Below are 25,199 nucleotides of genomic sequence, written 5' to 3'. Positions count from 1 at the left end.
TGAATCACAATGACAAAGCTCACCATGGTTATGGTGATCATGAACTGCTCAGCCATGTCTATCCATGACAAATGCGAATTGATCGTGAATGAGTGAATGAATGTTCATCGATGGCGACCAGCGTGTTGTTGACTCGGACTCGACAGAGAATGTGTGTTCATAGGACGTGTTGATGAGAAGACTATAGTGAATGTGAATGACTGTGTGCATTGGTCACATCCAGTCAGTATAGTTGGTTGTGTTTGTCGTGGGAGTTGCACGTTGCGGAGTAATTTGTGCGTGCACGTCCACCCCGACGTGAATGATGTTGCGGTGATACGTGCGTATTTTCGGATGGGATGATGAATGACGGTGTTATTGTGATAGTGTAGGTCATCAACTGTGACCAATTAAAAGTGGTTTGCGTCGGCCGGGAATCGAACCCGGGTCGCCCGCGTGGCAGGCGAGCATTCTACCATCGAACCACCGACGCCCGGACGTCTACATCAACAACCCACATCAACACACACAAAACTACAACCACTACTACACTCGGTCATGCACACGAACACACACATCCACATGAGCTACACACAAACACTAACGCCCACTCACAATACCAATCATTATCAATAATAATTACTCCACTCTCTACCATCCTACTCTCCCCATTCCCCATCATCCATCAACAACTACATCCACATCAAAATCATCAGCCACATTCTCATCGAATCAACGTTGACTTATCACAACACCATTCTCACAACCAACAACTAACTAATTATCAACATTCACATCATGCACAATATTCATCAGTCGAAGCGAAACACAACACATTTATTGCACTCTACACGTTCACCAGTCACCAGTATCAACAACATCTACACTGCACACACACACACTCACACACGCACACACACTATCATATACCAATCGTCACAGTATCAACACACTACAAGCCAGATTCATTGCACCGATCGAAACGATGCACATCCACACAATACCATCAACAACTCTACAAACACCACGAGCATTCTCAGCTCCATATTCATCAACATCATCGTTATTAGCAGCAACAACAACACCACCAACACCACCAACACCACCACCACCACCAACAACAACAACAACACTACTACTACTACTACTACTACTCGATTATTCCTTGCAACCGATTGAACAGACTCAGAGTCCTTCTTCTCCACCTGACTACACACACGTAATTCACCATCACGTTTACAACCACCAATTGGTGGACATGATTTCACGTTCAGTCGTTAACGTTGCATATCAGTGCAGTTGAATGTAACCAATCAGTCAGCCTGAGGTTACTGCTATGTTACCGTGCTCGTGACCACTTGAACAACATACAGCCTTTTCAACTCTGTGTTGCACCCGACGATGCGGCTTCTACCACTGATGCCATCGGTGCCGATACTGATGCTTCCACTAATACCAGTGCTTGTCATGTTCACTTGATTGCGCAATGATCTGCACGAAAACTGACTGGTTGATGACTGGTGCTTCGACTCATCTGAACTTCTGTCCAATCATCGACGGGTGAATTGTTCCGTGTTGGACACCGAATAAGTGTCTGAACCGATTCCATTGTGCCCAGCTATTATTCTCGAGTGTAATCTTCGAAGCTATTGCTTGGACTGATTTCCCCAGTAATGAGCATGTCGTGACTCCTTACACAAATCAAGTGGAGGGAAGTATGGTGATCTTGACCGACCGTTGACGAAGTGGACTGAATATCGAATGGTGATTGGAAGTGGGGTGTTGACAGGTGAATCACAATGACAAAGCTCACCATGGTTATGGTGATCATGAACTGCTCAGCCATGTCTATCCATGACAAATGCGAATTGATCGTGAATGAGTGAATGAATGTTCATCGATGGCGACCAGCGTGTTGTTGACTCGGACTCGACAGAGAATGTGTGTTCATAGGACGTGTTGATGAGAAGACTATAGTGAATGTGAATGACTGTGTGCATTGGTCACATCCAGTCAGTATAGTTGGTTGTGTTTGTCGTGGGAGTTGCACGTTGCGGAGTAATTTGTGCGTGCACGTCCACCCCGACGTGAATGATGTTGCGGTGACACGTGCGTATTTTCGGATGGGATGATGAATGACGGTGTTATTGTGATAGTGTAGGTCATCAACTGTGACCAATTAAAAGTGGTTTGCGTCGGCCGGGAATCGAACCCGGGTCGCCCGCGTGGCAGGCGAGCATTCTACCATTGAACCACCGACGCCCGGACGTCTACATCAACAACCCACATCAACACACACAAAACTACAACCACTACTACACTCGGTCATGCACACGAACACACACATCCACATGAGCTACACACAAACACTAACGCCCACTCACAATACCAATCATTATCAATAATAATTACTCCACTCTCTACCATCCTACTCTCCCCATTCCCCATCATCCATCAACAACTACATCCACATCAAAATCATCAGCCACATTCTCATCGAATCAACGTTGACTTATCACAACACCATTCTCACAACCAACAACTAACTAATTATCAACATTCACATCATGCACAATATTCATCAGTCGAAGCGAAACACAACACATTTATTGCACTCTACACGTTCACCAGTCACCAGTATCAACAACATCTACACTGCACACACACACACTCACACACGCACACACACTATCATATACCAATCGTCACAGTATCAACACACTACAAGCCAGATTCATTGCACCGATCGAAACGATGCACATCCACACAATACCATCAACAACTCTACAAACACCACGAGCATTCTCAGCTCCATACTCAGCTCCATATTCATCAACATCATCGTTATTAGCAGCAACAACAACACCACCAACACCACCAACACCACCACCACCACCAACAACAACAACAACACTACTACTACTACTACTACTACTACTCGATTATTCCTTGCAACCGATTGAACAGACTCAGAGTCCTTCTTCTCCACCTGACTACACACACGTAATTCACCATCACGTTTACAACCACCAATTGGTGGACATGATTTCACGTTCAGTCGTTAACGTTGCATATCAGTGCAGTTGAATGTAACCAATCAGTCAGCCTGAGGTTACTGCTATGTTACCGTGCTCGTGACCACTTGAACAACATACAGCCTTTTCAACTCTGTGTTGCACCCGACGATGCGGCTTCTACCACTGATGCCATCGGTGCCGATACTGATGCTTCCACTAATACCAGTGCTTGTCATGTTCACTTGATTGCGCAATGATCTGCACGAAAACTGACTGGTTGATGACTGGTGCTTCGACTCATCTGAACTTCTGTCCAATCATCGACGGGTGAATTGTTCCGTGTTGGACACCGAATAAGTGTCTGAACCGATTCCATTGTGCCCAGCTATTATTCTCGAGTGTAATCTTCGAAGCTATTGCTTGGACTGATTTCCCCAGTAATGAGCATGTCGTGACTCCTTACACAAATCAAGTGGAGGGAAGTATGGTGATCTTGACCGACCGTTGACGAAGTGGACTGAATATCGAATGGTGATTGGAAGTGGGGTGTTGACAGGTGAATCACAATGACAAAGCTCACCATGGTTATGGTGATCATGAACTGCTCAGCCATGTCTATCCATGACAAATGCGAATTGATCGTGAATGAGTGAATGAATGTTCATCGATGGCGACCAGCGTGTTGTTGACTCGGACTCGACAGAGAATGTGTGTTCATAGGACGTGTTGATGAGAAGACTATAGTGAATGTGAATGACTGTGTGCATTGGTCACATCCAGTCAGTATAGTTGGTTGTGTTTGTCGTGGGAGTTGCACGTTGCGGAGTAATTTGTGCGTGCACGTCCACCCCGACGTGAATGATGTTGCGGTGATACGTGCGTATTTTCGGATGGGATGATGAATGACGGTGTTATTGTGATAGTGTAGGTCATCAACTGTGACCAATTGAAAGTGGTTTGCGTCGGCCGGGAATCGAACCCGGGTCGCCCGCGTGGCAGGCGAGCATTCTACCATTGAACCACCGACGCCCGGACGTCTACATCAACAACCCACATCAACACACACAAAACTACAACCACTACTACACTCGGTCATGCACACGAACACACACATCCACATGAGCTACACACAAACACTAACGCCCACTCACAATACCAATCATTATCAATAATAATTACTCCACTCTCTACCATCCTACTCTCCCCATTCCCCATCATCCATCAACAACTACATCCACATCAAAATCATCAGCCACATTCTCATCGAATCAACGTTGACTTATCACAACACCATTCTCACAACCAACAACTAACTAATTATCAACATTCACATCATGCACAATATTCATCAGTCGAAGCGAAACACAACACATTTATTGCACTCTACACGTTCACCAGTCACCAGTATCAACAACATCTACACTGCACACACACACACTCACACACGCACACACACTATCATATACCAATCGTCACAGTATCAACACACTACAAGCCAGATTCATTGCACCGATCGAAACGATGCACATCCACACAATACCATCAACAACTCTACAAACACCACGAGCATTCTCAGCTCCATATCATTCTCAGCTCCATATTCATCAACATCATCGTTATTAGCAGCAACAACAACACCACCACCACCAACAACAACAACAACAACACTACTACTACTACTACTATTACTACTCGATTATTCCTTGCAACCGATTGAACAGACTCAGAGTCCTTCTTCTCCACCTGACTACACACACGTAATTCACCATCACGTTTACAACCACCAATTGGTGGACATGATTTCACGTTCAGTCGTTAACGTTGCATATCAGTGCAGTTGAATGTAACCAATCAGTCAGCCTGAGGTTACTGCTATGTTACCGTGCTCGTGACCACTTGAACAACATACAGCCTTTTCAACTCTGTGTTGCACCCGACGATGCGGCTTCTACCACTGATGCCATCGGTGCCGATACTGATGCTTCCACTAATACCAGTGCTTGTCATGTTCACTTGATTGCGCAATGATCTGCACGAAAACTGACTGGTTGATGACTGGTGCTTCGACTCATCTGAACTTCTGTCCAATCATCGACGGGTGAATTGTTCCGTGTTGGACACCGAATAAGTGTCTGAACCGATTCCATTGTGCCCAGCTATTATTCTCGAGTGTAATCTTCGAAGCTATTGCTTGGACTGATTTCCCCAGTAATGAGCATGTCGTGACTCCTTACACAAATCAAGTGGAGGGAAGTATGGTGATCTTGACCGACCGTTGACGAAGTGGACTGAATATCGAATGGTGATTGGAAGTGGGGTGTTGACAGGTGAATCACAATGACAAAGCTCACCATGGTTATGGTGATCATGAACTGCTCAGCCATGTCTATCCATGACAAATGCGAATTGATCGTGAATGAGTGAATGAATGTTCATCGATGGCGACCAGCGTGTTGTTGACTCGGACTCGACAGAGAATGTGTGTTCATAGGACGTGTTGATGAGAAGACTATAGTGAATGTGAATGACTGTGTGCATTGGTCACATCCAGTCAGTATAGTTGGTTGTGTTTGTCGTGGGAGTTGCACGTTGCGGAGTAATTTGTGCGTGCACGTCCACCCCGACGTGAATGATGTTGCGGTGATACGTGCGTATTTTCGGATGGGATGATGAATGACGGTGTTATTGTGATAGTGTAGGTCATCAACTGTGACCAATTAAAAGTGGTTTGCGTCGGCCGGGAATCGAACCCGGGTCGCCCGCGTGGCAGGCGAGCATTCTACCATTGAACCACCGACGCCCGGACGTCTACATCAACAACCCACATCAACACACACAAAACTACAACCACTACTACACTCGGTCATGCACACGAACACACACATCCACATGAGCTACACACAAACACTAACGCCCACTCACAATACCAATCATTATCAATAATAATTACTCCACTCTCTACCATCCTACTCTCCCCATTCCCCATCATCCATCAACAACTACATCCACATCAAAATCATCAGCCACATTCTCATCGAATCAACGTTGACTTATCACAACACCATTCTCACAACCAACAACTAACTAATTATCAACATTCACATCATGCACAATATTCATCAGTCGAAGCGAAACACAACACATTTATTGCACTCTACACGTTCACCAGTCACCAGTATCAACAACATCTACACTGCACACACACACACTCACACACGCACACACACTATCATATACCAATCGTCACAGTATCAACACACTACAAGCCAGATTCATTGCACCGATCGAAACGATGCACATCCACACAATACCATCAACAACTCTACAAACACCACGAGCATTCTCAGCTCCATATTCATCAACATCATCGTTAACACCACCAACACCACCAACACCACCACCACCACCACCAACAACAACAACAACACAACACTACTACTACTACTACTCGATTATTCCTTGCAACCGATTGAACAGACTCAGAGTCCTTCTTCTCCACCTGACTACACACACGTAATTCACCATCACGTTTACAACCACCAATTGGTGGACATGATTTCACGTTCAGTCGTTAACGTTGCATATCAGTGCAGTTGAATGTAACCAATCAGTCAGCCTGAGGTTACTGCTATGTTACCGTGCTCGTGACCACTTGAACAACATACAGCCTTTTCAACTCTGTGTTGCACCCGACGATGCGGCTTCTACCACTGATGCCATCGGTGCCGATACTGATGCTTCCACTAATACCAGTGCTTGTCATGTTCACTTGATTGCGCAATGATCTGCACGAAAACTGACTGGTTGATGACTGGTGCTTCGACTCATCTGAACTTCTGTCCAATCATCGACGGGTGAATTGTTCCGTGTTGGACACCGAATAAGTGTCTGAACCGATTCCATTGTGCCCAGCTATTATTCTCGAGTGTAATCTTCGAAGCTATTGCTTGGACTGATTTCCCCAGTAATGAGCATGTCGTGACTCCTTACACAAATCAAGTGGAGGGAAGTATGGTGATCTTGACCGACCGTTGACGAAGTGGACTGAATATCGAATGGTGATTGGAAGTGGGGTGTTGACAGGTGAATCACAATGACAAAGCTCACCATGGTTATGGTGATCATGAACTATTCTTCGTTTTCTTGAGTTGATTTTCATTTTTGTTAATTTTTTTTACCCGTTTTTCTTTTCTTTTTCTTGTTTTCGTGTGTTTTTGGATACTGCCTTCCTTTTTATCATGTTTTTTTATTCATTCCTATTTTTTCTGCTTCCCATATCAAGATGTTAATTTTGTCCTCTGTTTTCCCCTTGCTCTCGGTTTTGTTATCAATGTTTTCATAAATTACTTTTCGTATCCTTTGTGTTTACGTGGATCTTACTTCTTTTCCTTCTAATAAACATTTATCTCGCTATTCTAATCCGACCATTCGTTAATGTTCATTCTTCTGTTGAGCGCTATGCAATTATTCGTAAATCACGTTAATTGTTTTCTGCATTTCCCACTACTCTTCTATTATTCAGTAGGCAAAGCTTTAATTCTTCATAGTCACAAGTATATTTTCGTCACAGTAAGTACTTTGTTCTCATTTACTTCTTTGATGTTATGTTTTTCCTAAAACATTTTTGGTACTTACCATATGTTTAGTAATTGTGTAATCTTATTAACAGAATACATATTTACTAAATAAATAAATTTTCATAGTTTTTCTTAATTTCGAGTAATCGGTATTAAAAAATTCCACTTATAAATGAGTTTGGTATTATTTGTAATGAAATGATTGGTGCCATTTTTTGGAAGACGTAGGGTTTTGATTTAAAATATAAAAGCAGACACCTTACCTTAGTTCACTTTGCATTATGTTTCGTTTAGTTAGCACTTTTTAAAAACTTTTAGGTATGCTGAATATTAATGAGATCCAGTAGATTTGTTCTGAAAGAGTCAGTATTTGAAATAGTTTGATATATTGATATTACATATTCTCTATATGCATATAATTATCAATCAATTTATAACAAATGCTATTTATTTCTGTGTATCTGAATATGAATTTTACCGGATAAGTAAGTAATATACAAATCAATTTAATCTATTCATAGTTATTTAATATGTTATGGATTGATTGTTTGTGCACTTTTGAATCAGAAGGGGTTTTGTGGAGAATTTAGTATTTTCATAGTTGAAATCATTAGTCAATTGAAGCTAGACCAACATAGAAAACCTGGAAGCACTGGACGACCGTTTTGTCCTATATGGGACTCCTCAGTAGTGCACATCCACGATCCCACACTCGTGAGTTTCGAACCCAGGACCTGCCAGTCTCGCGCCAGAGCACTTTAGAATCGTCATTTACCACATTGCCTTTTTCTTTGCATCGAAATCTATCAGTCTTTGTTCACTTATAATAAGTAACAATTAGAAGTTATTCCTCAGTTACAACTAGTAGCTATGCTTGTATTTAGTTCTTGTTATAACATGACAAAAATAAAGTTTTATTAAGAATCAAGAGAATTCAGCGAAAAATTTCATTTTCTTTTGTACATTCGTGTTTATCGTTGTATGGTAAATATATATCTATAGAAGGACAGGAGTGATTGAATCATTAAATGATTCGAGACTCCAAATATTAAAAGGATTTTCGTAATAATCAAAGGGGTAAGATAAGAATACTTATTTGCTTACTTACTTATTCCTGTGACCACTCGTGGAGTAGAATAGACCTCACACCAGCATTTTTCATCGAATTCTATCCTGGACAGTGTTTTCAAGTTGTCTCCAGTTGCTATTCATCCCTTTCATGTCTGCTCCCAATTCTCGGAGTAGTGTGCTCTTCTGTAGTGTCGGTTGCTACGTTAAGCCCACATAACTTATCATACCTTCTGAAAAGGCCAACTCATCTATTCTTCCTGAGCCACGTTTTGAACTTGTTAATTATTCGCTTATCAAACCTGAATGTTTCTATATGAGCGTATGTGTGTACACTTATCCTATTCATCACATGTCTGTAACTTATTTTTATCTGATTATAAATAATGATTAACGCTTGTTTAAATGGAGTTGGTTCACATTCCTTCTCCATAGTGCAATATTTCGCTTCGCTCTCTTTCATTCAGTTCATCCCTCTCATTTCCTGTCCAGATAAGTGATTGTACATAATATATGTATTCGAAATCCATTCTCGTATTTGGCTTATGTAATACCATTATTCACTAAGGCGATTTAAGTCGATAACTATGTACGACGATTGACGATATGTATATTTTAACAATATTCATACGATTCGATTGGAGTCAGATTCTGGGCCACAAAACTTTGATCATCTTCTTCTCCGGCTGCCTTTAAGATTCCAAGTTATAGCTTGCTTCCTAATGAAATTTGATGATTTCTGTAATGTTTGTCCGTTCACTCTTCTAGGGTTGCTGCTGGTTCAAAACCAGGGTAAAGGAGGAGGGTTGGGCATGTGGTCACCAATCCCATCTCGCAGAATACAATCTTGTTAAAATGACGCTAACCGGAGAAGAAAAGAAGGATGGAAATAATTTACGGGTCAGAAATATCAAAGATGATTGTCCATTTGACAGATAAGAAGAAAAATAAACATAAAGGTCATAATTATAACTGAATATTAAGCATGAAAAATTACTATAGGATAATAATAACGGATTAGGGCTTAAAAATTTCAAAACACTAATTAAAAAAACAAAGAAGACTTAAGTCTATTACAAAAAGCAATTAGGGTCAAGGAAGGATGAGGGTTCGGGCTTGAATTGGTAGATCGCTAACGCATCAAAAGTGCGTAATTTTTTTATTCTTCCTCCTTTCAATCCAGTTTCTTTTATTGCATAGATTATTGGAAAAGAATACCCCTTCGGAGCCACATGTCTTGAGTTGATTGGATGCTCCTGTATTGAACTAGTGGGTGTTTTGCATTCTCCTTCTAAAAGTCATGTTAGATAATGTTTGGAGATGCGTTTGAAAAGCATTCGCTTTGTGCGGACAATGTAACCCAACAATATTTAATTAGTATTCCCGAAAAAAATTGAATAAAAAGGCTTCAAAGAGGAAAATGAGATTGAATATGATTTTAAATATTCTGTTGACTTAGGTTAGGTTTCTAGGTTACCTTTAATAATATATTTTAGAAACACGTTTTTACTTTGTTCTTCAGTCACTGTAGAACTGTTTTTGAAAATTATGGATAACGTTCTTTAAATAGAAACTGAAATACAGTACATTAATATAATGTTTTAAATGATGGGACAGTTTAATAAGTTCAAAACAAAATTTACCTTTACTCCAATAAATATTTCCTACCTCTGTCACGACATTACAACATAAAGGAAGCTTCTACTTGGTAAGTCATAATAATTTGTTTCATTAATTGAATGATTACAAATAGAAAACTAGCCTGCTGTTCATAAATGAAGAAAAACATGTTAGAAAAAGTCCTGTTGATATTAGAGTACGAGTGTAAATTTAACTACTTACCAAGGTGAACAAAACACGAGTGGGAACAATCGAATATATTTTAGCACAACATTACAGAATATTTGATTAGAGTATGAGAACCATATAGTGAACAGTTAATTTGCAAAATAACAATCAATTGTCTCAATTTGACTGTTTCTTCTGCAAATATCCGTCCATAGTCTCCGATTATAATTGTTCATGCATTTTCGTACCAATTACTTGCCGTTTCCGTTCTATCCTTATCGATCTTCTACTGAAATACACTCAATGCCCGACCATAGTTATATATTACTTATGTGGATATCAGTAACCCACACCACAATATGATCACGTTACACAATTCGTTTTAAAGTTGAGCTAACTCAGTAGTAATGTTTTTGTTGGCAATAAAATATGTGAAAAGTAATTCTTTAGCTCATAGGACAAAGTACTTTTCAAATTTATATTAAGAATTACAAGTGTCAGTCGAACAGAATAGTTAACTGTAAACTGAATGTAGTTCATCTATGAAAAACCCATTCAATTTTGACTGATTAATTAAAATATTTTACATTGTGTTCATTATCAATTAACTTAAACTATAGCATGACTGTGATACCATACCATACCCATAATTTCATTGAATAAACTTAATACAATAAGGTATAAAACAATATCATTTTCCAACAGAAATAACAATTATGAGTCCGAAGAAGAATGCAAACAATTCTCTTTTTCAGAAGGGGTTTTTGTGAAGATTTAATATTTTCATAGTTGGAAGCTTGAGTCAATTGCAGCTAGACCACCACGAAATGGCCGTCTAGTACCTTCAGGTTTTCCCTGGTGGTCTAGCTTCAATTGACTGACGCTTTCAACTATGAAAATACTAAATCTCCACAAAAACCCCCTTCTGATAATAGTAATCATATGCTCACTAGTGACTGACTTCGAAAGGTAAATCCAGGAGTTCTAGTGAGAAGTGGTGACCAGTGGAGTTCAAACCACGTCTGTGGTGAGATAAGAACTCACTGAAGACAATTGGTGAACGGCTGCTCAACTTCGTGGATTGGTTGAAGTTAGACATTAACACCGTTAGATGCCGGCTCAGTGGTCTATCAGTTAAGTGCTCGCGCAAGAGACTGATATATCCTGAGTTCGAATCTCTCGAGGCGAGATCGTGGATGCGCACTACTGAGGAGCCCTACAACAGGACGAAACGGCCGTCCAGTGCTTCCAGGTTTTCCCTGATGGTCTAGCTTCAATTGACTCACGCTTTCAACTAATTCTCTTTTTTTTAAACTTCATTAAAGTTTTACGGTTAGCTTTCATAAAATTACAATCGTGATAATAGTAATAATTATTATTGCTATGCTTTCAATAAATATTGTTGAATGCCTAGTATAACCATTACATTTTCTTCCATAGTTACCTATGTTGACTTTTGTCAAAAGTGACTTGAAAAAAAATTATTGAATTCTTTGTTACTTTTTATATATAATTGCAAAATGTAATATTGACGCATTTTACTTTAACCAAACGTCTTCTATACTGATATCAGTGATGTTTAACCGATGTGTGTCGAAGTGTGTATTTGTAAGTATATCTATGTGTTTGGAAAACTATTAGCTGTCAGTTGTTATTACTGTCACAGAGATTTTTCCTATTATTTTTTAAAGTTATTGAGCGTAGAATATGAATAAAAAAATATTTCTATTCAAATATCATGTCTTTATAATAGTTGACAAGTTGGCGCAACTGTTCTGACTAATTAAAAAAAGGGATATTGGGGAGACAATAGATGGAGAAAGAAATTAACACAGACTAACGCCATAATAGAATACTAAGTTATTAGCTTTCCAATTATCTATCTTCTTCCCATTCTATATTGGTTTGTTGTAAAATAAAATATATTATGTGTTACTATCTGAAATCTGTGGAGTGGAGTGAAAAATGTGTTTTTTAAAATGATACTGCAACATAAAGGCCACTCGAAAGTTTGAAAGTTGATTTAAATATTTTTTCAGTTTTTCGACAAATTTTCAAAAAAGACCATCAGTTATTTGGCTATAACATCATTGTAAATCAGAACGATCTACTACTTTCTTTTGTGTGCATTCTTGTGTGTAATTGTGTTGAAGAAGGTAATACAATTTATTGCGAATGTAATTTTTCATAAGTTTCATATTTTTTAAACAGATATATTCATACAATTGCCATAGAGAAATGTTTTGTGAACATACTGTCATAAATGATGATATCAGAAAGAGAACTGATTAACATGTCATATGACTTTATATAATTTTTTTATACGGATAGCTTACATGGTATCCTGTTTATTCTAATTACATAAGCAAATTATGATGGTTACTATAAAATAAATGAATTTAAATGTTTATTTTAATATCACGGTGGATAACACGTTGCTGTTTCATACACTACTACCATCCATCCTTGGAGCTACATTTCATGCCAGGTAACATTCATTAGCTAGGCATGACTGTAATCTTGATGGATCTAGTGCTTCCTCTGTCGCACAAACCAGAGTCACCTAGTGTCATTTCATTTCAACACACCAATCCTATGTTATCGAATAACTGGCAATAATGGCCATGTTGAAGTTTGATAGATAAAATTTGATTGGTACTTAGTGACAAAACATCATGACAAAGGTTGCTACACAGTGATCAATCTGTGTGACATTTATTTCGTTTGATAGTAATAAGTATCTTCAAGAATTTAAATGAAATCTATTAGAAATTTGTTAACTAACATTGTATATGATCCTTAGCGTATTTTAATTGTATTTAACTTTCTATATAATAACTAACCCGCTTAAGTAAGACACACATTACTGTCTCATTTATGACTACTAAGTATGTTTACAATATGAGTTAATAAAGTACAGCCTCTAGTCTTGAATTTCAATGAAGAAGTAGTTTTCATAAACTTTTATCGTGTTCTTAAATCAAAGTGCTACTATTTTTCCAGCTTTATTTTCTAATCTAATACACACATTTTCTTCAAAATCTGTTTCCATTCTCTTGTTTACTTATTTAACGTACTCATTCTTGTCTTATGAAATATCTGTATTTTGGAGATTGATGACATGTCTTAATTAAAATTCAATTTTATTTATAATACAGGGAATTAAAGCATGTTGAAGTATCATTGTGCATTGTTGTCTGTCTTGACGGATATTTATTCCACCATCAGCAGTTAGGAACCAGTAATTTATGCGAAAACTGGAATGTTATGTAGAACGATGAATAGTGTATTGGAAAGCAATTCTAGTGCAGTTACAAGATATTTATAATTACCTGTAATTAGACAGAAGAAAACGAAAACAGAGAACGCGCACTCATGATAATAAAAATTATTATGGCAGGTCTGTTCACATAAATGTACTTGATTGCTTTGTAACTTACCGATTCGGATAAATTTTATTCAAACTGATCAGATTAATCATGGATAATGTGAGGATATAATATCGTCGAGAAGGAAAGTTTAGTAAGTATATTCAGTAGTAACAGTCATCAAACACCTAACGCTCCAATCGTTTCACCATAGGAGTGTTATACAGTCTCTGGTGTACGCTGGCACACTTTGCTGATGAGTGGTGAACAGCCCGACACTCAGGTCTAAGGTTTCATGCCGACTACCTCCAACCACCTATGAACGAAATATAGTGCATGTAATTTCTGGTCACTTAGAATATTAGCCATATCGCGACTTATTCTATAAAACTTGATCAGCACAAAATCACATAAGACACCATTCAGTGATATGTCAACTTTAATTTTTAAGACAGTATCAAAGGAGGGATAATCATTTACGTAACGTAAAAAAGATATTAGTGATCTTGTTTCATGTATAGATAGTTGTAAATTATTGTTGAGTCTCGAAAATATACTTGTAAAGTAATTCATAGAGAGAGTGGATTTAAATTATGACAATTTCGCTTTAATAAATAGTTACGAATGCTACTGTTTGGTGATTCCGCTTACCAGGTTTTCTCAGTGGATGCAAAAATAGCTAATTTAACAAGTTGAGGATAATTAGATTTATTTTGAGTCGCTACTTTCATTAAAAAGCGAAGTCTTGACTTAATATGTCTATAGTTGTAGTTTGAAGTACAATAACCTAAGAATACGATATATTAAAAGATGCTAAATAGCTTTTAACCTAAGTTTATTATCAATATTAACTCTACTTAGAATTAATTTACGGTATTTTAAAAGTTATCGAACAGTTACTTTGTACATTAAAATAAGTCAGACGAGTACACCGTACTATCTATGCTGAAGTTGTAATTAGGAAAAGATTCGTCGAAGTATATCCATCCACACTAAAGAGTGCTGAGTTCTAGATTCTATTTTGAGAACCATAAGGCAACCTTACTAAGTTCCACACTGATACAGTTGCATATGGGGCTCAGCTCATAAGAAAAAAACTGAGTACTTTAATTTAGGATCATCGGTAAAACAGAAAACATGTACTCATAGTAAAGCGACTTCAGATACCATTTATATAAAATATAAGGAGTAAAAGACCTAGGACATTAATTTATAACCCACCACTTGTGGCTGGAATAATGTCTGATATGGAATTTATTTTAAATATTTGGTACCGGTGACCAAGAAAATAATTAAAACATATGAGCAAGGAATCTCTGATCTTACAAGATATGAGTCTGCCCATAATAAGTTGGTGGTGAAACACATCTGAATCCTTCGAAATGTCAAAGTATAACACTGAATTAGATGTTAAAGACTACGCTCGATACATAATTTTTTCCATTTTTCTAGAGATAACCGGAGTAATATTTATAGGCATATAACTGTTCAACTCTCCTTTATCTCTAGACTTGTAACGTGGTTTAATATATGGGATTTTTCAACAGTTGAGAGAGGTGCTTATGTTTAGAAAATGTAAACAGTTTTAAAAGAAATAATGGGATATCAGGTTTGTCACATCTGAAATTAATGAATCCAGTCCCGTCTACTTCATAGTTTTTTGAAACCTTAAAAGAGCCTATCGATTTACCAATATAAGGATCATGAAAATATACTTTGCATAGAGTTATTAGTCATCTATGTGACTCTCCTTCTCACCTTTTTCCTCTCAGTTGCATCAATATTACAACTAGTATGTTTACATTAGGGTTATAAAGGGTTTTATTACTTTCAGTCACGTGCTGTTTATTCGGTTGATTCAGAAAGTGTGGTTTTGACAGAATTCTTATTGGTTGTAAGTTTTGGTGACCTAGCATATTTCTGGCTCGATCACTTTTATTAATGAAGCCTTATAAACTCACTTATGATTAAAGAGGTCAGAATTGTTGCTGTGACGTCGATTTTTTTCACGGAGCCATAAAAAAATATTTAATAGTGAATTGGAATCTAGAACGTTTTTCTGGATGTACTCTTATCTTACTTGAATTCTTAAAATGACTCCCAACAGCTGTACAGCAAGGAAGAGATGTTTGAGCTAACACCTTTATTATTCTATTGGAAGACATAATATCGAAAGCTATAAAATCTGTGTCTGCATTTGGCATGCGGCAGTTTCCGAAAGTTAGGTCAGAGTTCTATGAAGTTTGGGTCAAACCCGTGTCTTTTTTCATTATGATTTAGAGCTCAGATTAGCAGGAAATGTTTGTCACGTAAGTAGGTGCTAGTTAAAAAAAACGTCGAGCGATAGTGGTCATGTCTGTAACAGTACTTTTGTTTGAAGTATCCTGTTTCATAAGTGTTTGGTTGGCAGTTTTGTTGGCAACAATATTAACTGCTCTGACTTTGACAGTTGTTCAGCAACTAAAAACGAATCAAATTAAGGCGGAATAGTACGAGGTTATTATCAGTGTTTGTTTAGTTGAGATTGATACACTGGCACGAGCTATCTAGAAGATGAGTTATTTTCAACATCGATTACCTAAACAAATCAAATGCTATTTTATTAGGTGCATTAAAGATAGTAATATTATTCCAGAGAGTATTTGTTTGATAACTTTACTAGCGGTAAAATCAATAACGGATTCAGCTTTAAAAGTATAATCGAGACAGTAAAACAGTTTTTTATTACAGATTTCGTGTATTCATTCGATACTACATCAAGTATTTGTATGAATCCATCCAAAATATTATTTATTACTTTGGAGATCACTGGATTTGTAGTTAGCATATGAGTTGCTACTAACAGAGGTATTAGGACCTCTGTTAAGATACAAGTTTACCAAGTTTTATATGCTGTAGAGAACACTGACACATCAATAATTAACTTCTTACAGAACAGGTATAAAAGCAGCACAGCAATCAAGCTTAACATGAGACACAGTAAATAATGCATTTTTAATAATTTCTAAAATGAAAAATAACAAATTTAAGACAAGATTTTTACCCTTTTGTTTAGTAATTAGTGCCACTGAACTCATCTTAGCATACACATAATCTAATTTACTTTCCCAAATAATCTATTACATAACTAGTAGTAAACAGGTTTAAAAGAAGGAAATTAACTTTTTTTCTAACTTCATATTCCTTCATGTACTTTTTCAACGGTCATTAAGATAAATGATCCAATCTACTTCATAAAGGTGTTATATTTATTTAACGTGAATGATTTATTCATGTACCAGCTGTAAATGTTTATTTTTTACAGTTGAATTCACGGGTCGATCTAGGCTAGAACACCATTGAAAACCTGAAAGCACTGGACAGTCGTTTCGTTCTAGTACGAGACTTCTCAACAGCGATCATTCACGATCTCAAATCGAACCCAGGACCTTCGGTCTCGCGCGTAGACGATTAACCTGACCGAAGAATCCAGTGCTTCCACGTTTTCAATGGTGGTCTAGCTTAAATTGACTTGTTAGGTAATAATTATTTTTACAGTATTTGAAGAAGAATCTCCTAGCAAAAGTATTCTTGATCACTTGAAATATTGACATTTGACTTAAAGATAAATTCAGTCAAACATCAAGAGTAACTTTTAGAAATCAAAAGATTTTCAGTATCAGTTAAATAGGCTATCTATAAATGATTGAATGTTCAACCAAATATTTTATGCACCACTGATATTCATTTAAAACTGTTATAAATTTTAACTACAAAAGAGACTATGAATGAAATTTAAAGTATTCTAATAACTTTCTATGCATAACATTTTTAAACTTAGATAACTGATATTTTAGAAATTTCGATAGTTAAGATCATGAATCAATTGAAGCTAGACCACCAAGGAAAACCTGGAAGCACTGGATTCTTCGGTCAGGTTAATCGTCTACGCGCGAGACCGAAGGTCCTGGGTTCGAGAATTCCACCACAGTGGTCTCGACGATATCGGATCCGCGGCCGCACTGGCCGTCGTTGAGGAGTCCCATAATAAGACGAAACGGCAGTCCAGTGCTTCCAGGTTTTTCATGGTGGTCTAATTTCAATTGATTCATGATCTCAACTATCAAAATTACCATAATATCCACAAAACCCCGTCTGATATTTTAGACTTATTTCCTGTGAACTACAATGTAGAGTCATGATGACTATGAAAACAGTAATTTTTACCGAATCCAATCATAATTCATCACCTTTCAAATAAATTTTAAGCTGTTAACAGTGTATGGATTTATTCATTATAATCTATAATTGTCGTATCTTCGTATCTTCAAAACGAACGTCAAGACAGTCCTAATGTACTGAACTGAAACGTGGAGAACTACCACATCCATCGTCAAGAAAGTAAAAGTATTTATAAACAGTAGTTTACGCAAAAACTCAACATTCACTGGCCGGATACTATCAGCAACAGCGTTTTATTGGAGAGGACTAACCAGCGTCCAACTGAAGAAGAAATTAGGAGAAGACGTTGGAATTGAATAAAACATACATTGAGGAAATCACTAAACTGCACCATGAGGCAAGCCCTAACTTGGAATTTGGAAGGGAAGTGGAAAAGAGGAAGGCTAAAGAACAGATTACGCCGGGAAATAGAAGTAGATATGAAGAGGATGAATGTTAACTGGAAAGAACTGGAAAAGATTGCCCAGGACAGGGTTGGGTGGAGAATGGTGGTGTGCGGCCTATGCTCCTCCACGAGGGGTAACAGCCATAAGTAAGTAAGTATAATTTTCAAGTAAAATCTCATTAAATCGTAAGACAAGATGATTATTTTTTAGGTGTTTGTTGATTTAAAGTATATTGGTGGCTTCTTTCGTACACTATGCTGTTTTATGTTTGTAGAATTGAAAATTATACATTGTACAATCTTACCATTCATTCTATTAGAGAACAGATTTTATGACAGGCATATGATCGTTAGATAATATAACCTTTAATTACTGATCGTATCTTCAAAAAGACATCAATACATAATCAAGTACAAAAATGTTTAGTTTTGCCACTTGTATGTATGTTTTGTCTCATCGTAAATTTACCCGAGTGACCTCTGATTAATGTCATTTGTACTAATCATCAAACATTAAAAAATTTCAAAAAAAACAACGAAATAATCAATCTACGAGTTTAACCAAACTTCATGTGTCATCTAAACAGTATTAACAAATTGCCCTATTAGGTTACAAGCTAAAAATAGTTAATTTAAACATTTTTTATATAAATATCATTTATTATTTACAATGACCAAGTGTATTAATAATAAACATAAAGAAAAACCAATTACAACAATTAAAACTGCCCCTGGAGGAGCTACAGGTGGAGTTAAGATATCAACAGATAATTGGTTAATTTGCAAAAGAAAACTCAGTTAGTTGGTCATTCTCATCTTCTTTAAGGTGTAATACGATTGATAAGTGAACATTTGTATATGGGTTCAATTCATGTTAATTTATATGAGAGAAAAATAGCGTTTTATACAAAACTAGATTCTCGTAAAGCCGCTGACATATATTTTCCAGAATCCGCCAGTTTTGGTTGTCTTCCTATATGGGGAAAAAGATTTTCACATACCATATGGGTATTACTTTTAATATTTTTATCAGCAGAATTGGTCACATCGATGATTCTATTACTAGTAGCAGTAATCGTGTTGTTACTCTTCATAGTGGACGGAACAGTGGTAGTAAAAGAGTTGTTATTATGATTTTGAGAGTTCTGCTCTGATAATTCTACCCATTTCTCTAATGGTGTATTTGATTCCTCAGGTGTCCAAATACCTGTTTCATTCCACGAACTTGTTAAGTCTGTTCTTACAACAGAGTTATTATCAATATTATTATTACTAGCTTCATCAATATTTTCAGTTGTATGAGAGAAATATTTTTCACTTTTCCAAATCTTTGAAGAATTCATAAGACCATCATCCTTAATTTTACTATTAGTTGGAACATGATATTTAATAGCAGTTGATAATTGTTGAGATTTTGATTTATACATCACTGGCATGTTAGGCTTTAAATCAGGTTGCCTAATATCATAATATGTATGTGACTGTGTTGGGTGTTTACCAGTTTTGCTAGGATAGTGTATATTATTTAAATTGACGTTACTTGTACTCATCATTAGATAAGGTAACATTACATTACCATTTTTATTATTAGTAGTCACGTTGTTAGGATGTTGATTATAAGCAGGAATAAATGTTGAATTTAAATCACAAATTGTTTGATTATTATTTGAAAATGTTGGTAATGTTGTATACCTATTACTCATTGGTTGTGGCTGTGATTGACTATGAAAATGAGTGATCTGATATGATGAATTATCTAAGTTAGGATTATAATGAATCGATGTAAACAATTGCTTATTTTCAGTATGTATTGCATTTTGATGATTAAATGTTGTTAGTCCTCCAGATGGTAATGATATTAATTTAGGCATATTCATAATATGTGGACTATATGTTACTAACCCATGATTTTTATGATAAACTGACTGTTTATTTAATATTGTAGGACTGACTAAACCCAAATAATCCAGTGTTTGATAATCATCTAAAACAAAAATAAAACATTGATAACAGTAAACACGAACTTAAGGTATTACGTTTTGAAATAGGGACATTGGTTCATGTTGGATAAACAGTCGCGTGCTTTTGCTTACATGAATCAATAATATTACTTCTTTAGTAATATCAATAAATTACTCCTTAGATAAGCGGCTAAACTCCATTGTAACAAACTAAAGTGAACTGTATTACAGGGATCGATGGACATTTATTCTGTCGAAGATATCAAGTTAATATTCATTACAAATAAAGACAACTGATCATTGTTTGAAAACTAAGGTTCTGTGCGTTTGACTAATTCAGGTCATATATGATGAGTTGATTACTAGAGTACTTCGCACTTAAGACTGGTTGTTTTGTTTGAATGATCAAACATCACCTCTTCAGTTTTATAAAACTTGAGCTCACAATCAGCGGACAATGTAAAAAGGTGTTGATATACTGAAACTAATGATTCTAATAAAGAAACCGCATACTGGGAATAAGTTTCAAGTCATATCCCTCAGGTAAACATGTTGATTATTTGATTATAAACAAATGAGTGAGGATAAATTTTGTAACTGATTGAAAAACGTATTGGATCATGAAATGTAATTACAGAAAATTTATGGAACAGTTTACAGTTCAATGGACATGATATAAAACGTCAGTGGTCATTTGATTGAAAAACTCACTCACTTACTTACGCCTGTTACTCCCAATGGAGCATAGGCGAAGTTGATTGAAAAACTAAGAAAAACAAAATATTGAGTAATCATTTTTGGTCTATTATTGAGTAACTAAATACCTTGGATACTAGCATTTATATGATAAAACTATTGTTATTCTTCATAACATCACAATTAGTATCAGTAGTATTGAAATGAATTTCATTAAAGATCTAGTAAAAATGTCTATCTTCCCTTGAGCAAGGATAATAAATTCAATTTTGTCTTTTGAAAGGAAAGAAATTATCCTTTATTGCCTTATTATTGCCTTTTATTTCTAAATATCTTATAACCATTTTCTTTGTACCCTGTAAACATTGTACTGATTAAGATAATGATAAAACAACTATATCTTATCCTGAAACTATTATACATACGTATATGTATACGTATGTATAATATGGATATGTACTTGTATCTGTGGATAGGTGTACATGAGTTAATCAGGCTAGTAAATAAATAAGTAGGTAATAATGCATAGCACATCGTAATAACATTAATAACAAAAACGATTACGACAGATTAGAAAAAAATAAGAATATAGAGACTGACAAAATTACAAAGGAATAACACCTTAATAAATTAACCAAACTGATGTGTTATAATCACTAATAAATAGAATAGTGTGAAACAGTCAAGATTAGTTGTTATCAGATACTTTGGCGGATCGCACTAACTTGATGTATGTCTGGGCAACAGTGTTTTATCTTTTTCTGTATCAAGGATTGTTTTATCATGATATATCGTTATAATCAATTTGTCATATATATATATATATATATATCATTTGTTTGTCAAGCGTATAAATAGTGTTTATCAAGAACAGTTTGCATTAAAGAGTGGAAGAGATATTTTGTTTGTAAAATGTGACTGATTAAACCCAAAATATTAAATAAGATGTAACTATTCAGACTGAAATGGTTAAAAATAAGTTGAATAAGTCTTGAACGAGGAAAACGCTAGATCCTTTGATTGAGCGGTGCCTGGTTATAGTTCCAACTAAGTATTTATTAGGATGGAAAATTCCAATGAGACCCATTATGATTCAAGGTTTTTGAGTAAGTTTGTTTGGGCGATACGTTGATTTTGGCATGTATTTTGGTGGTGAAAGGTCTCTTAATGAATAACTTGACAGAGTACTGTATTAGTTAAACTAATCGGGTCTAAATGTTATTATGGATGTTTGTAATACTGTTAAAAAATGTCAGTAGATATCTATATTATAGTGTTAACTTAAAGAATTAAATAACCCCACAAAATGTCACAAGTTGTGCCAGTATTTAATCAATACAATTATACTAATCGTCTAACTACCAACAAGGAGTCTGAAAATGAATTCTAGAAAGTCTCACTGTTTAGGTATCAATCATGAATACAACCGAGTCAGTAGTGAAGCGATAACTTATTGATGACTTCGGATGACTATAACACTATATTAAAAATGTATCGGTATTGAAAATATAGATTATTCGATTAATCCAATAATAATGTAATCGTTTGTAGACTTATCAATACTGAATTCGAGAGCATGTTTATTGTCTTAGAGTTCCAACCTAGAAAGAAACAGCTATTTAATAATACTTTGATCTCAATGATTATTTAACTGATATTACATTGTCATACAATTATAATCATTTACACACAACATTGAATCATCTGAAGACAAATAGTATTAATTATCATTAATTTGATGCAACTTACCAAATTTATTCATGGAGATATTATGTTCATTTACTTTTTGAAAAACCATTGATACATTAGCTCTATCATGATCATTCCTATTTTCTGGAGAATTCTATAAATAGAAAACGAAATGTAATTTTAAATTTCCCAAAGAAGGGAACATCTAACACATATTACTGAAAACTTAAATAAGTAATTACAGAAATGAATGAACTGTAACCAATGCAAATAATCTATACAGTAGAGAATTTATTAAATAATACTGTTACATTAATGCGTTTTAGTCACAATCTTGATTATTTTACATTTAGTATTACTTGTTTGAATCTCCCCATTGATGTTTAGGACTGCAACTGGTCAGTCTCTTAAACTTCACCCCATTGCACAAGCAAGTGGTTATCAGGACTCAGTAGCTGAGTGGATAACGCGATGGTGTTTTAAGCGAAAGGTACTGAGTTCGAATCCCAGAGTGAACATCAACTCTGAGATGCAGGTACATCCAGCTGACGAGTCCCAAATGTGACGAAACGTGCATCCTGGATTCCACTGCCAGCAACCAGCCATCTTTGCTCACGATTACTTAACAGTTTATCTTAGAGAGTATGAAATAGTTCAAATCTACACATTCTGATCCTATAAGGTATGTATGGATGAATGATTTTAATGATATACATGTACGGTGAACTTATCTGTTTATGTATCCAGTATTTCTTACAAAATTCCTCATAATATTTCACGTAAAATATGATCAAATACCACACCATACCATCAAATATCATACTATATTTAGGTTTATTACAGTATAACAGGATTAAATTATGCAGCATTATTGTTTTATACTGTAGATCTGTAATAAATAATAAAAAAACACTCGTCAGTAGATAAAGGTCGTACCATTTAGGTTCTAATATGAGATAATACTCAGAAAAACAAAGACTTTCTGATGGAAATTCTAAGTAATTCATCATTTTAACTGTTATCTTTAAGTTGTATATAGGTAGTAAACTATATCAAAAGCTGGGACAAGATTAAAACGTTTAGACAGATAATTTATTTTGCGTAAATTAGAGATGAAGATACTGGATTTTATGAGCTAACAATAAAAAGTAGTCAACATGTTTCTCTAATTTCTTGTTAGAATTTTGATTCTACTAGAGCATAAATGTTTGATATCGATCTTGGTCGCTTCAATACTAAAAACAGAAAATAACCTGAGTTCATTTACTCGACGATTGTTTGTAGTTGACTAACAATTAAAAACATCGAATGTTATAACATGACACTGAGATTTATTTGGCGAAATTCATAGAAATAAACCTTAATAAATTGGTATCGTGCTCACACACATCCGTAGCCAACCATTTAAATAGTAAATCTTTGAGATAGTGTCATTTGCTTGTTAAGGTTTGATATTTTATCTGTGATAATTTTTCCCTTTGTTTAAACAGTCAGAATTGTATACTTATTTAGTTACATCATGTAAAGTATTAGTTGAAATTTATACCCATATGCTTTACTTTTGATCGGTTGGATGATATATTTAATGTCCAAAATAATACTGTCAAAATGAGACATTTATCACGTGATTTCTAGGGATCTAGATTCCCCACCAAAGATAACTATATTTTAGGTATTCTTTATGGACGTTTGGGATAAGGTATATATAGGTTTCACCATGAACTGACATTACTTGAAGAACTACGAATACTAAAAAGAACCATATAGCAGTTTCTTATTATTTAGGGAGTCCTCAGCAGTGTTCAGTGACGACCTCTTACACAATTAAATATAAGGATTTCAGGTCTAAAAGCTGTTTCTAATAATAATAATACTAACAAATAGTGGTGAAAACTACCTCTTAAATATTAGGTGAACATGAGAGGATAGAGGATTGAACTAAGGATGTTCATGCCTATAAATGTAGTCGGGAAATTCTAGCGCCTATCGCCCTAGTTATGCTGTTGAGCGAATATGTATAAGGATATTTTTCATTTGTAATTTTAAGACCTTATATGAACTAAGGTAAAATACACATTTGGTTAGATTGTTTTCTTAACTAATCTAGGTAAGCGTTGATGAAGTTTTTCATACTTTTGAAATTATTTTGCAGTTTTCATAAATTTTCATTAAAGATTAAAATTGATATATATATATTTTAGATCAGAGGGGGTTTTGTGGAGAATTTAGTATTTTCACAGTTGAAATCATGAGTCAATTGAAGCTAGACCACCATCGAAAACCTGGAAGCACTGGACGGCCGTTTCGTCCTATTATGGGACTCCTCAGCAGTGCGCATCCACGATCCCGCACTCGCAAGATTCGAACCCAGGACCTACCAGTCTCGAGCCGAAGCCCTTAACCGATAGACCACTGAGCCGGCATCCAACGGTGTTAATGTTAAAGTGCGG

General features: G+C 35.8%; 2 protein-coding genes and 2 non-coding genes across 4 annotated transcripts; 1 reads left to right on the top strand and 3 right to left on the bottom strand.

The window, feature by feature from the left end:
• Positions 1-2,170: 2,170 nt before the first annotated feature.
• Positions 2,171-2,240, bottom strand: Smp_tRNA_01047_Gly_GCC.1.1. The gene has a single exon. It is a non-coding gene (tRNA).
• Positions 2,241-3,776: 1,536 nt separating this feature from the next.
• On the bottom strand, positions 3,777-3,929 carry Smp_183790 (hypothetical protein; the record flags this gene model as incomplete). Its single annotated transcript, XM_018797033.1, has 1 exon — positions 3,777-3,929. One exon carries the CDS (start codon positions 3,927-3,929, stop codon positions 3,777-3,779), a length of 153 nt encoding a protein of 50 aa, XP_018652115.1.
• Positions 3,930-19,305: 15,376 nt separating this feature from the next.
• Smp_155820 (hypothetical protein) lies at positions 19,306-20,280 on the bottom strand (the record flags this gene model as incomplete). The annotated part of the gene is made up of 1 exon (XM_018797032.1): positions 19,306-20,280. The coding sequence occupies one exon, from the start codon at positions 20,278-20,280 to the stop codon at positions 19,306-19,308; it is 975 nt and encodes a 324-aa protein (XP_018652114.1).
• Positions 20,281-23,197: 2,917 nt separating this feature from the next.
• On the top strand, positions 23,198-23,264 carry Smp_tRNA_02044_Pseudo_TTT.1.1. The gene has a single exon. It is a non-coding gene (tRNA).
• Positions 23,265-25,199: the final 1,935 nt, after the last annotated feature.

The sequence above is a fragment of the Schistosoma mansoni genome, chromosome 4 (assembly GCF_000237925.1).
Source record: "Schistosoma mansoni strain Puerto Rico chromosome 4, complete genome".
In the NCBI taxonomy this organism is placed as follows: Eukaryota; Metazoa; Platyhelminthes; class Trematoda; order Strigeidida; family Schistosomatidae; genus Schistosoma; species Schistosoma mansoni.
The sequence above is the reverse complement of the archived record's forward strand: the minus strand, read 5'-3'. Positions and strand labels throughout refer to the sequence as shown.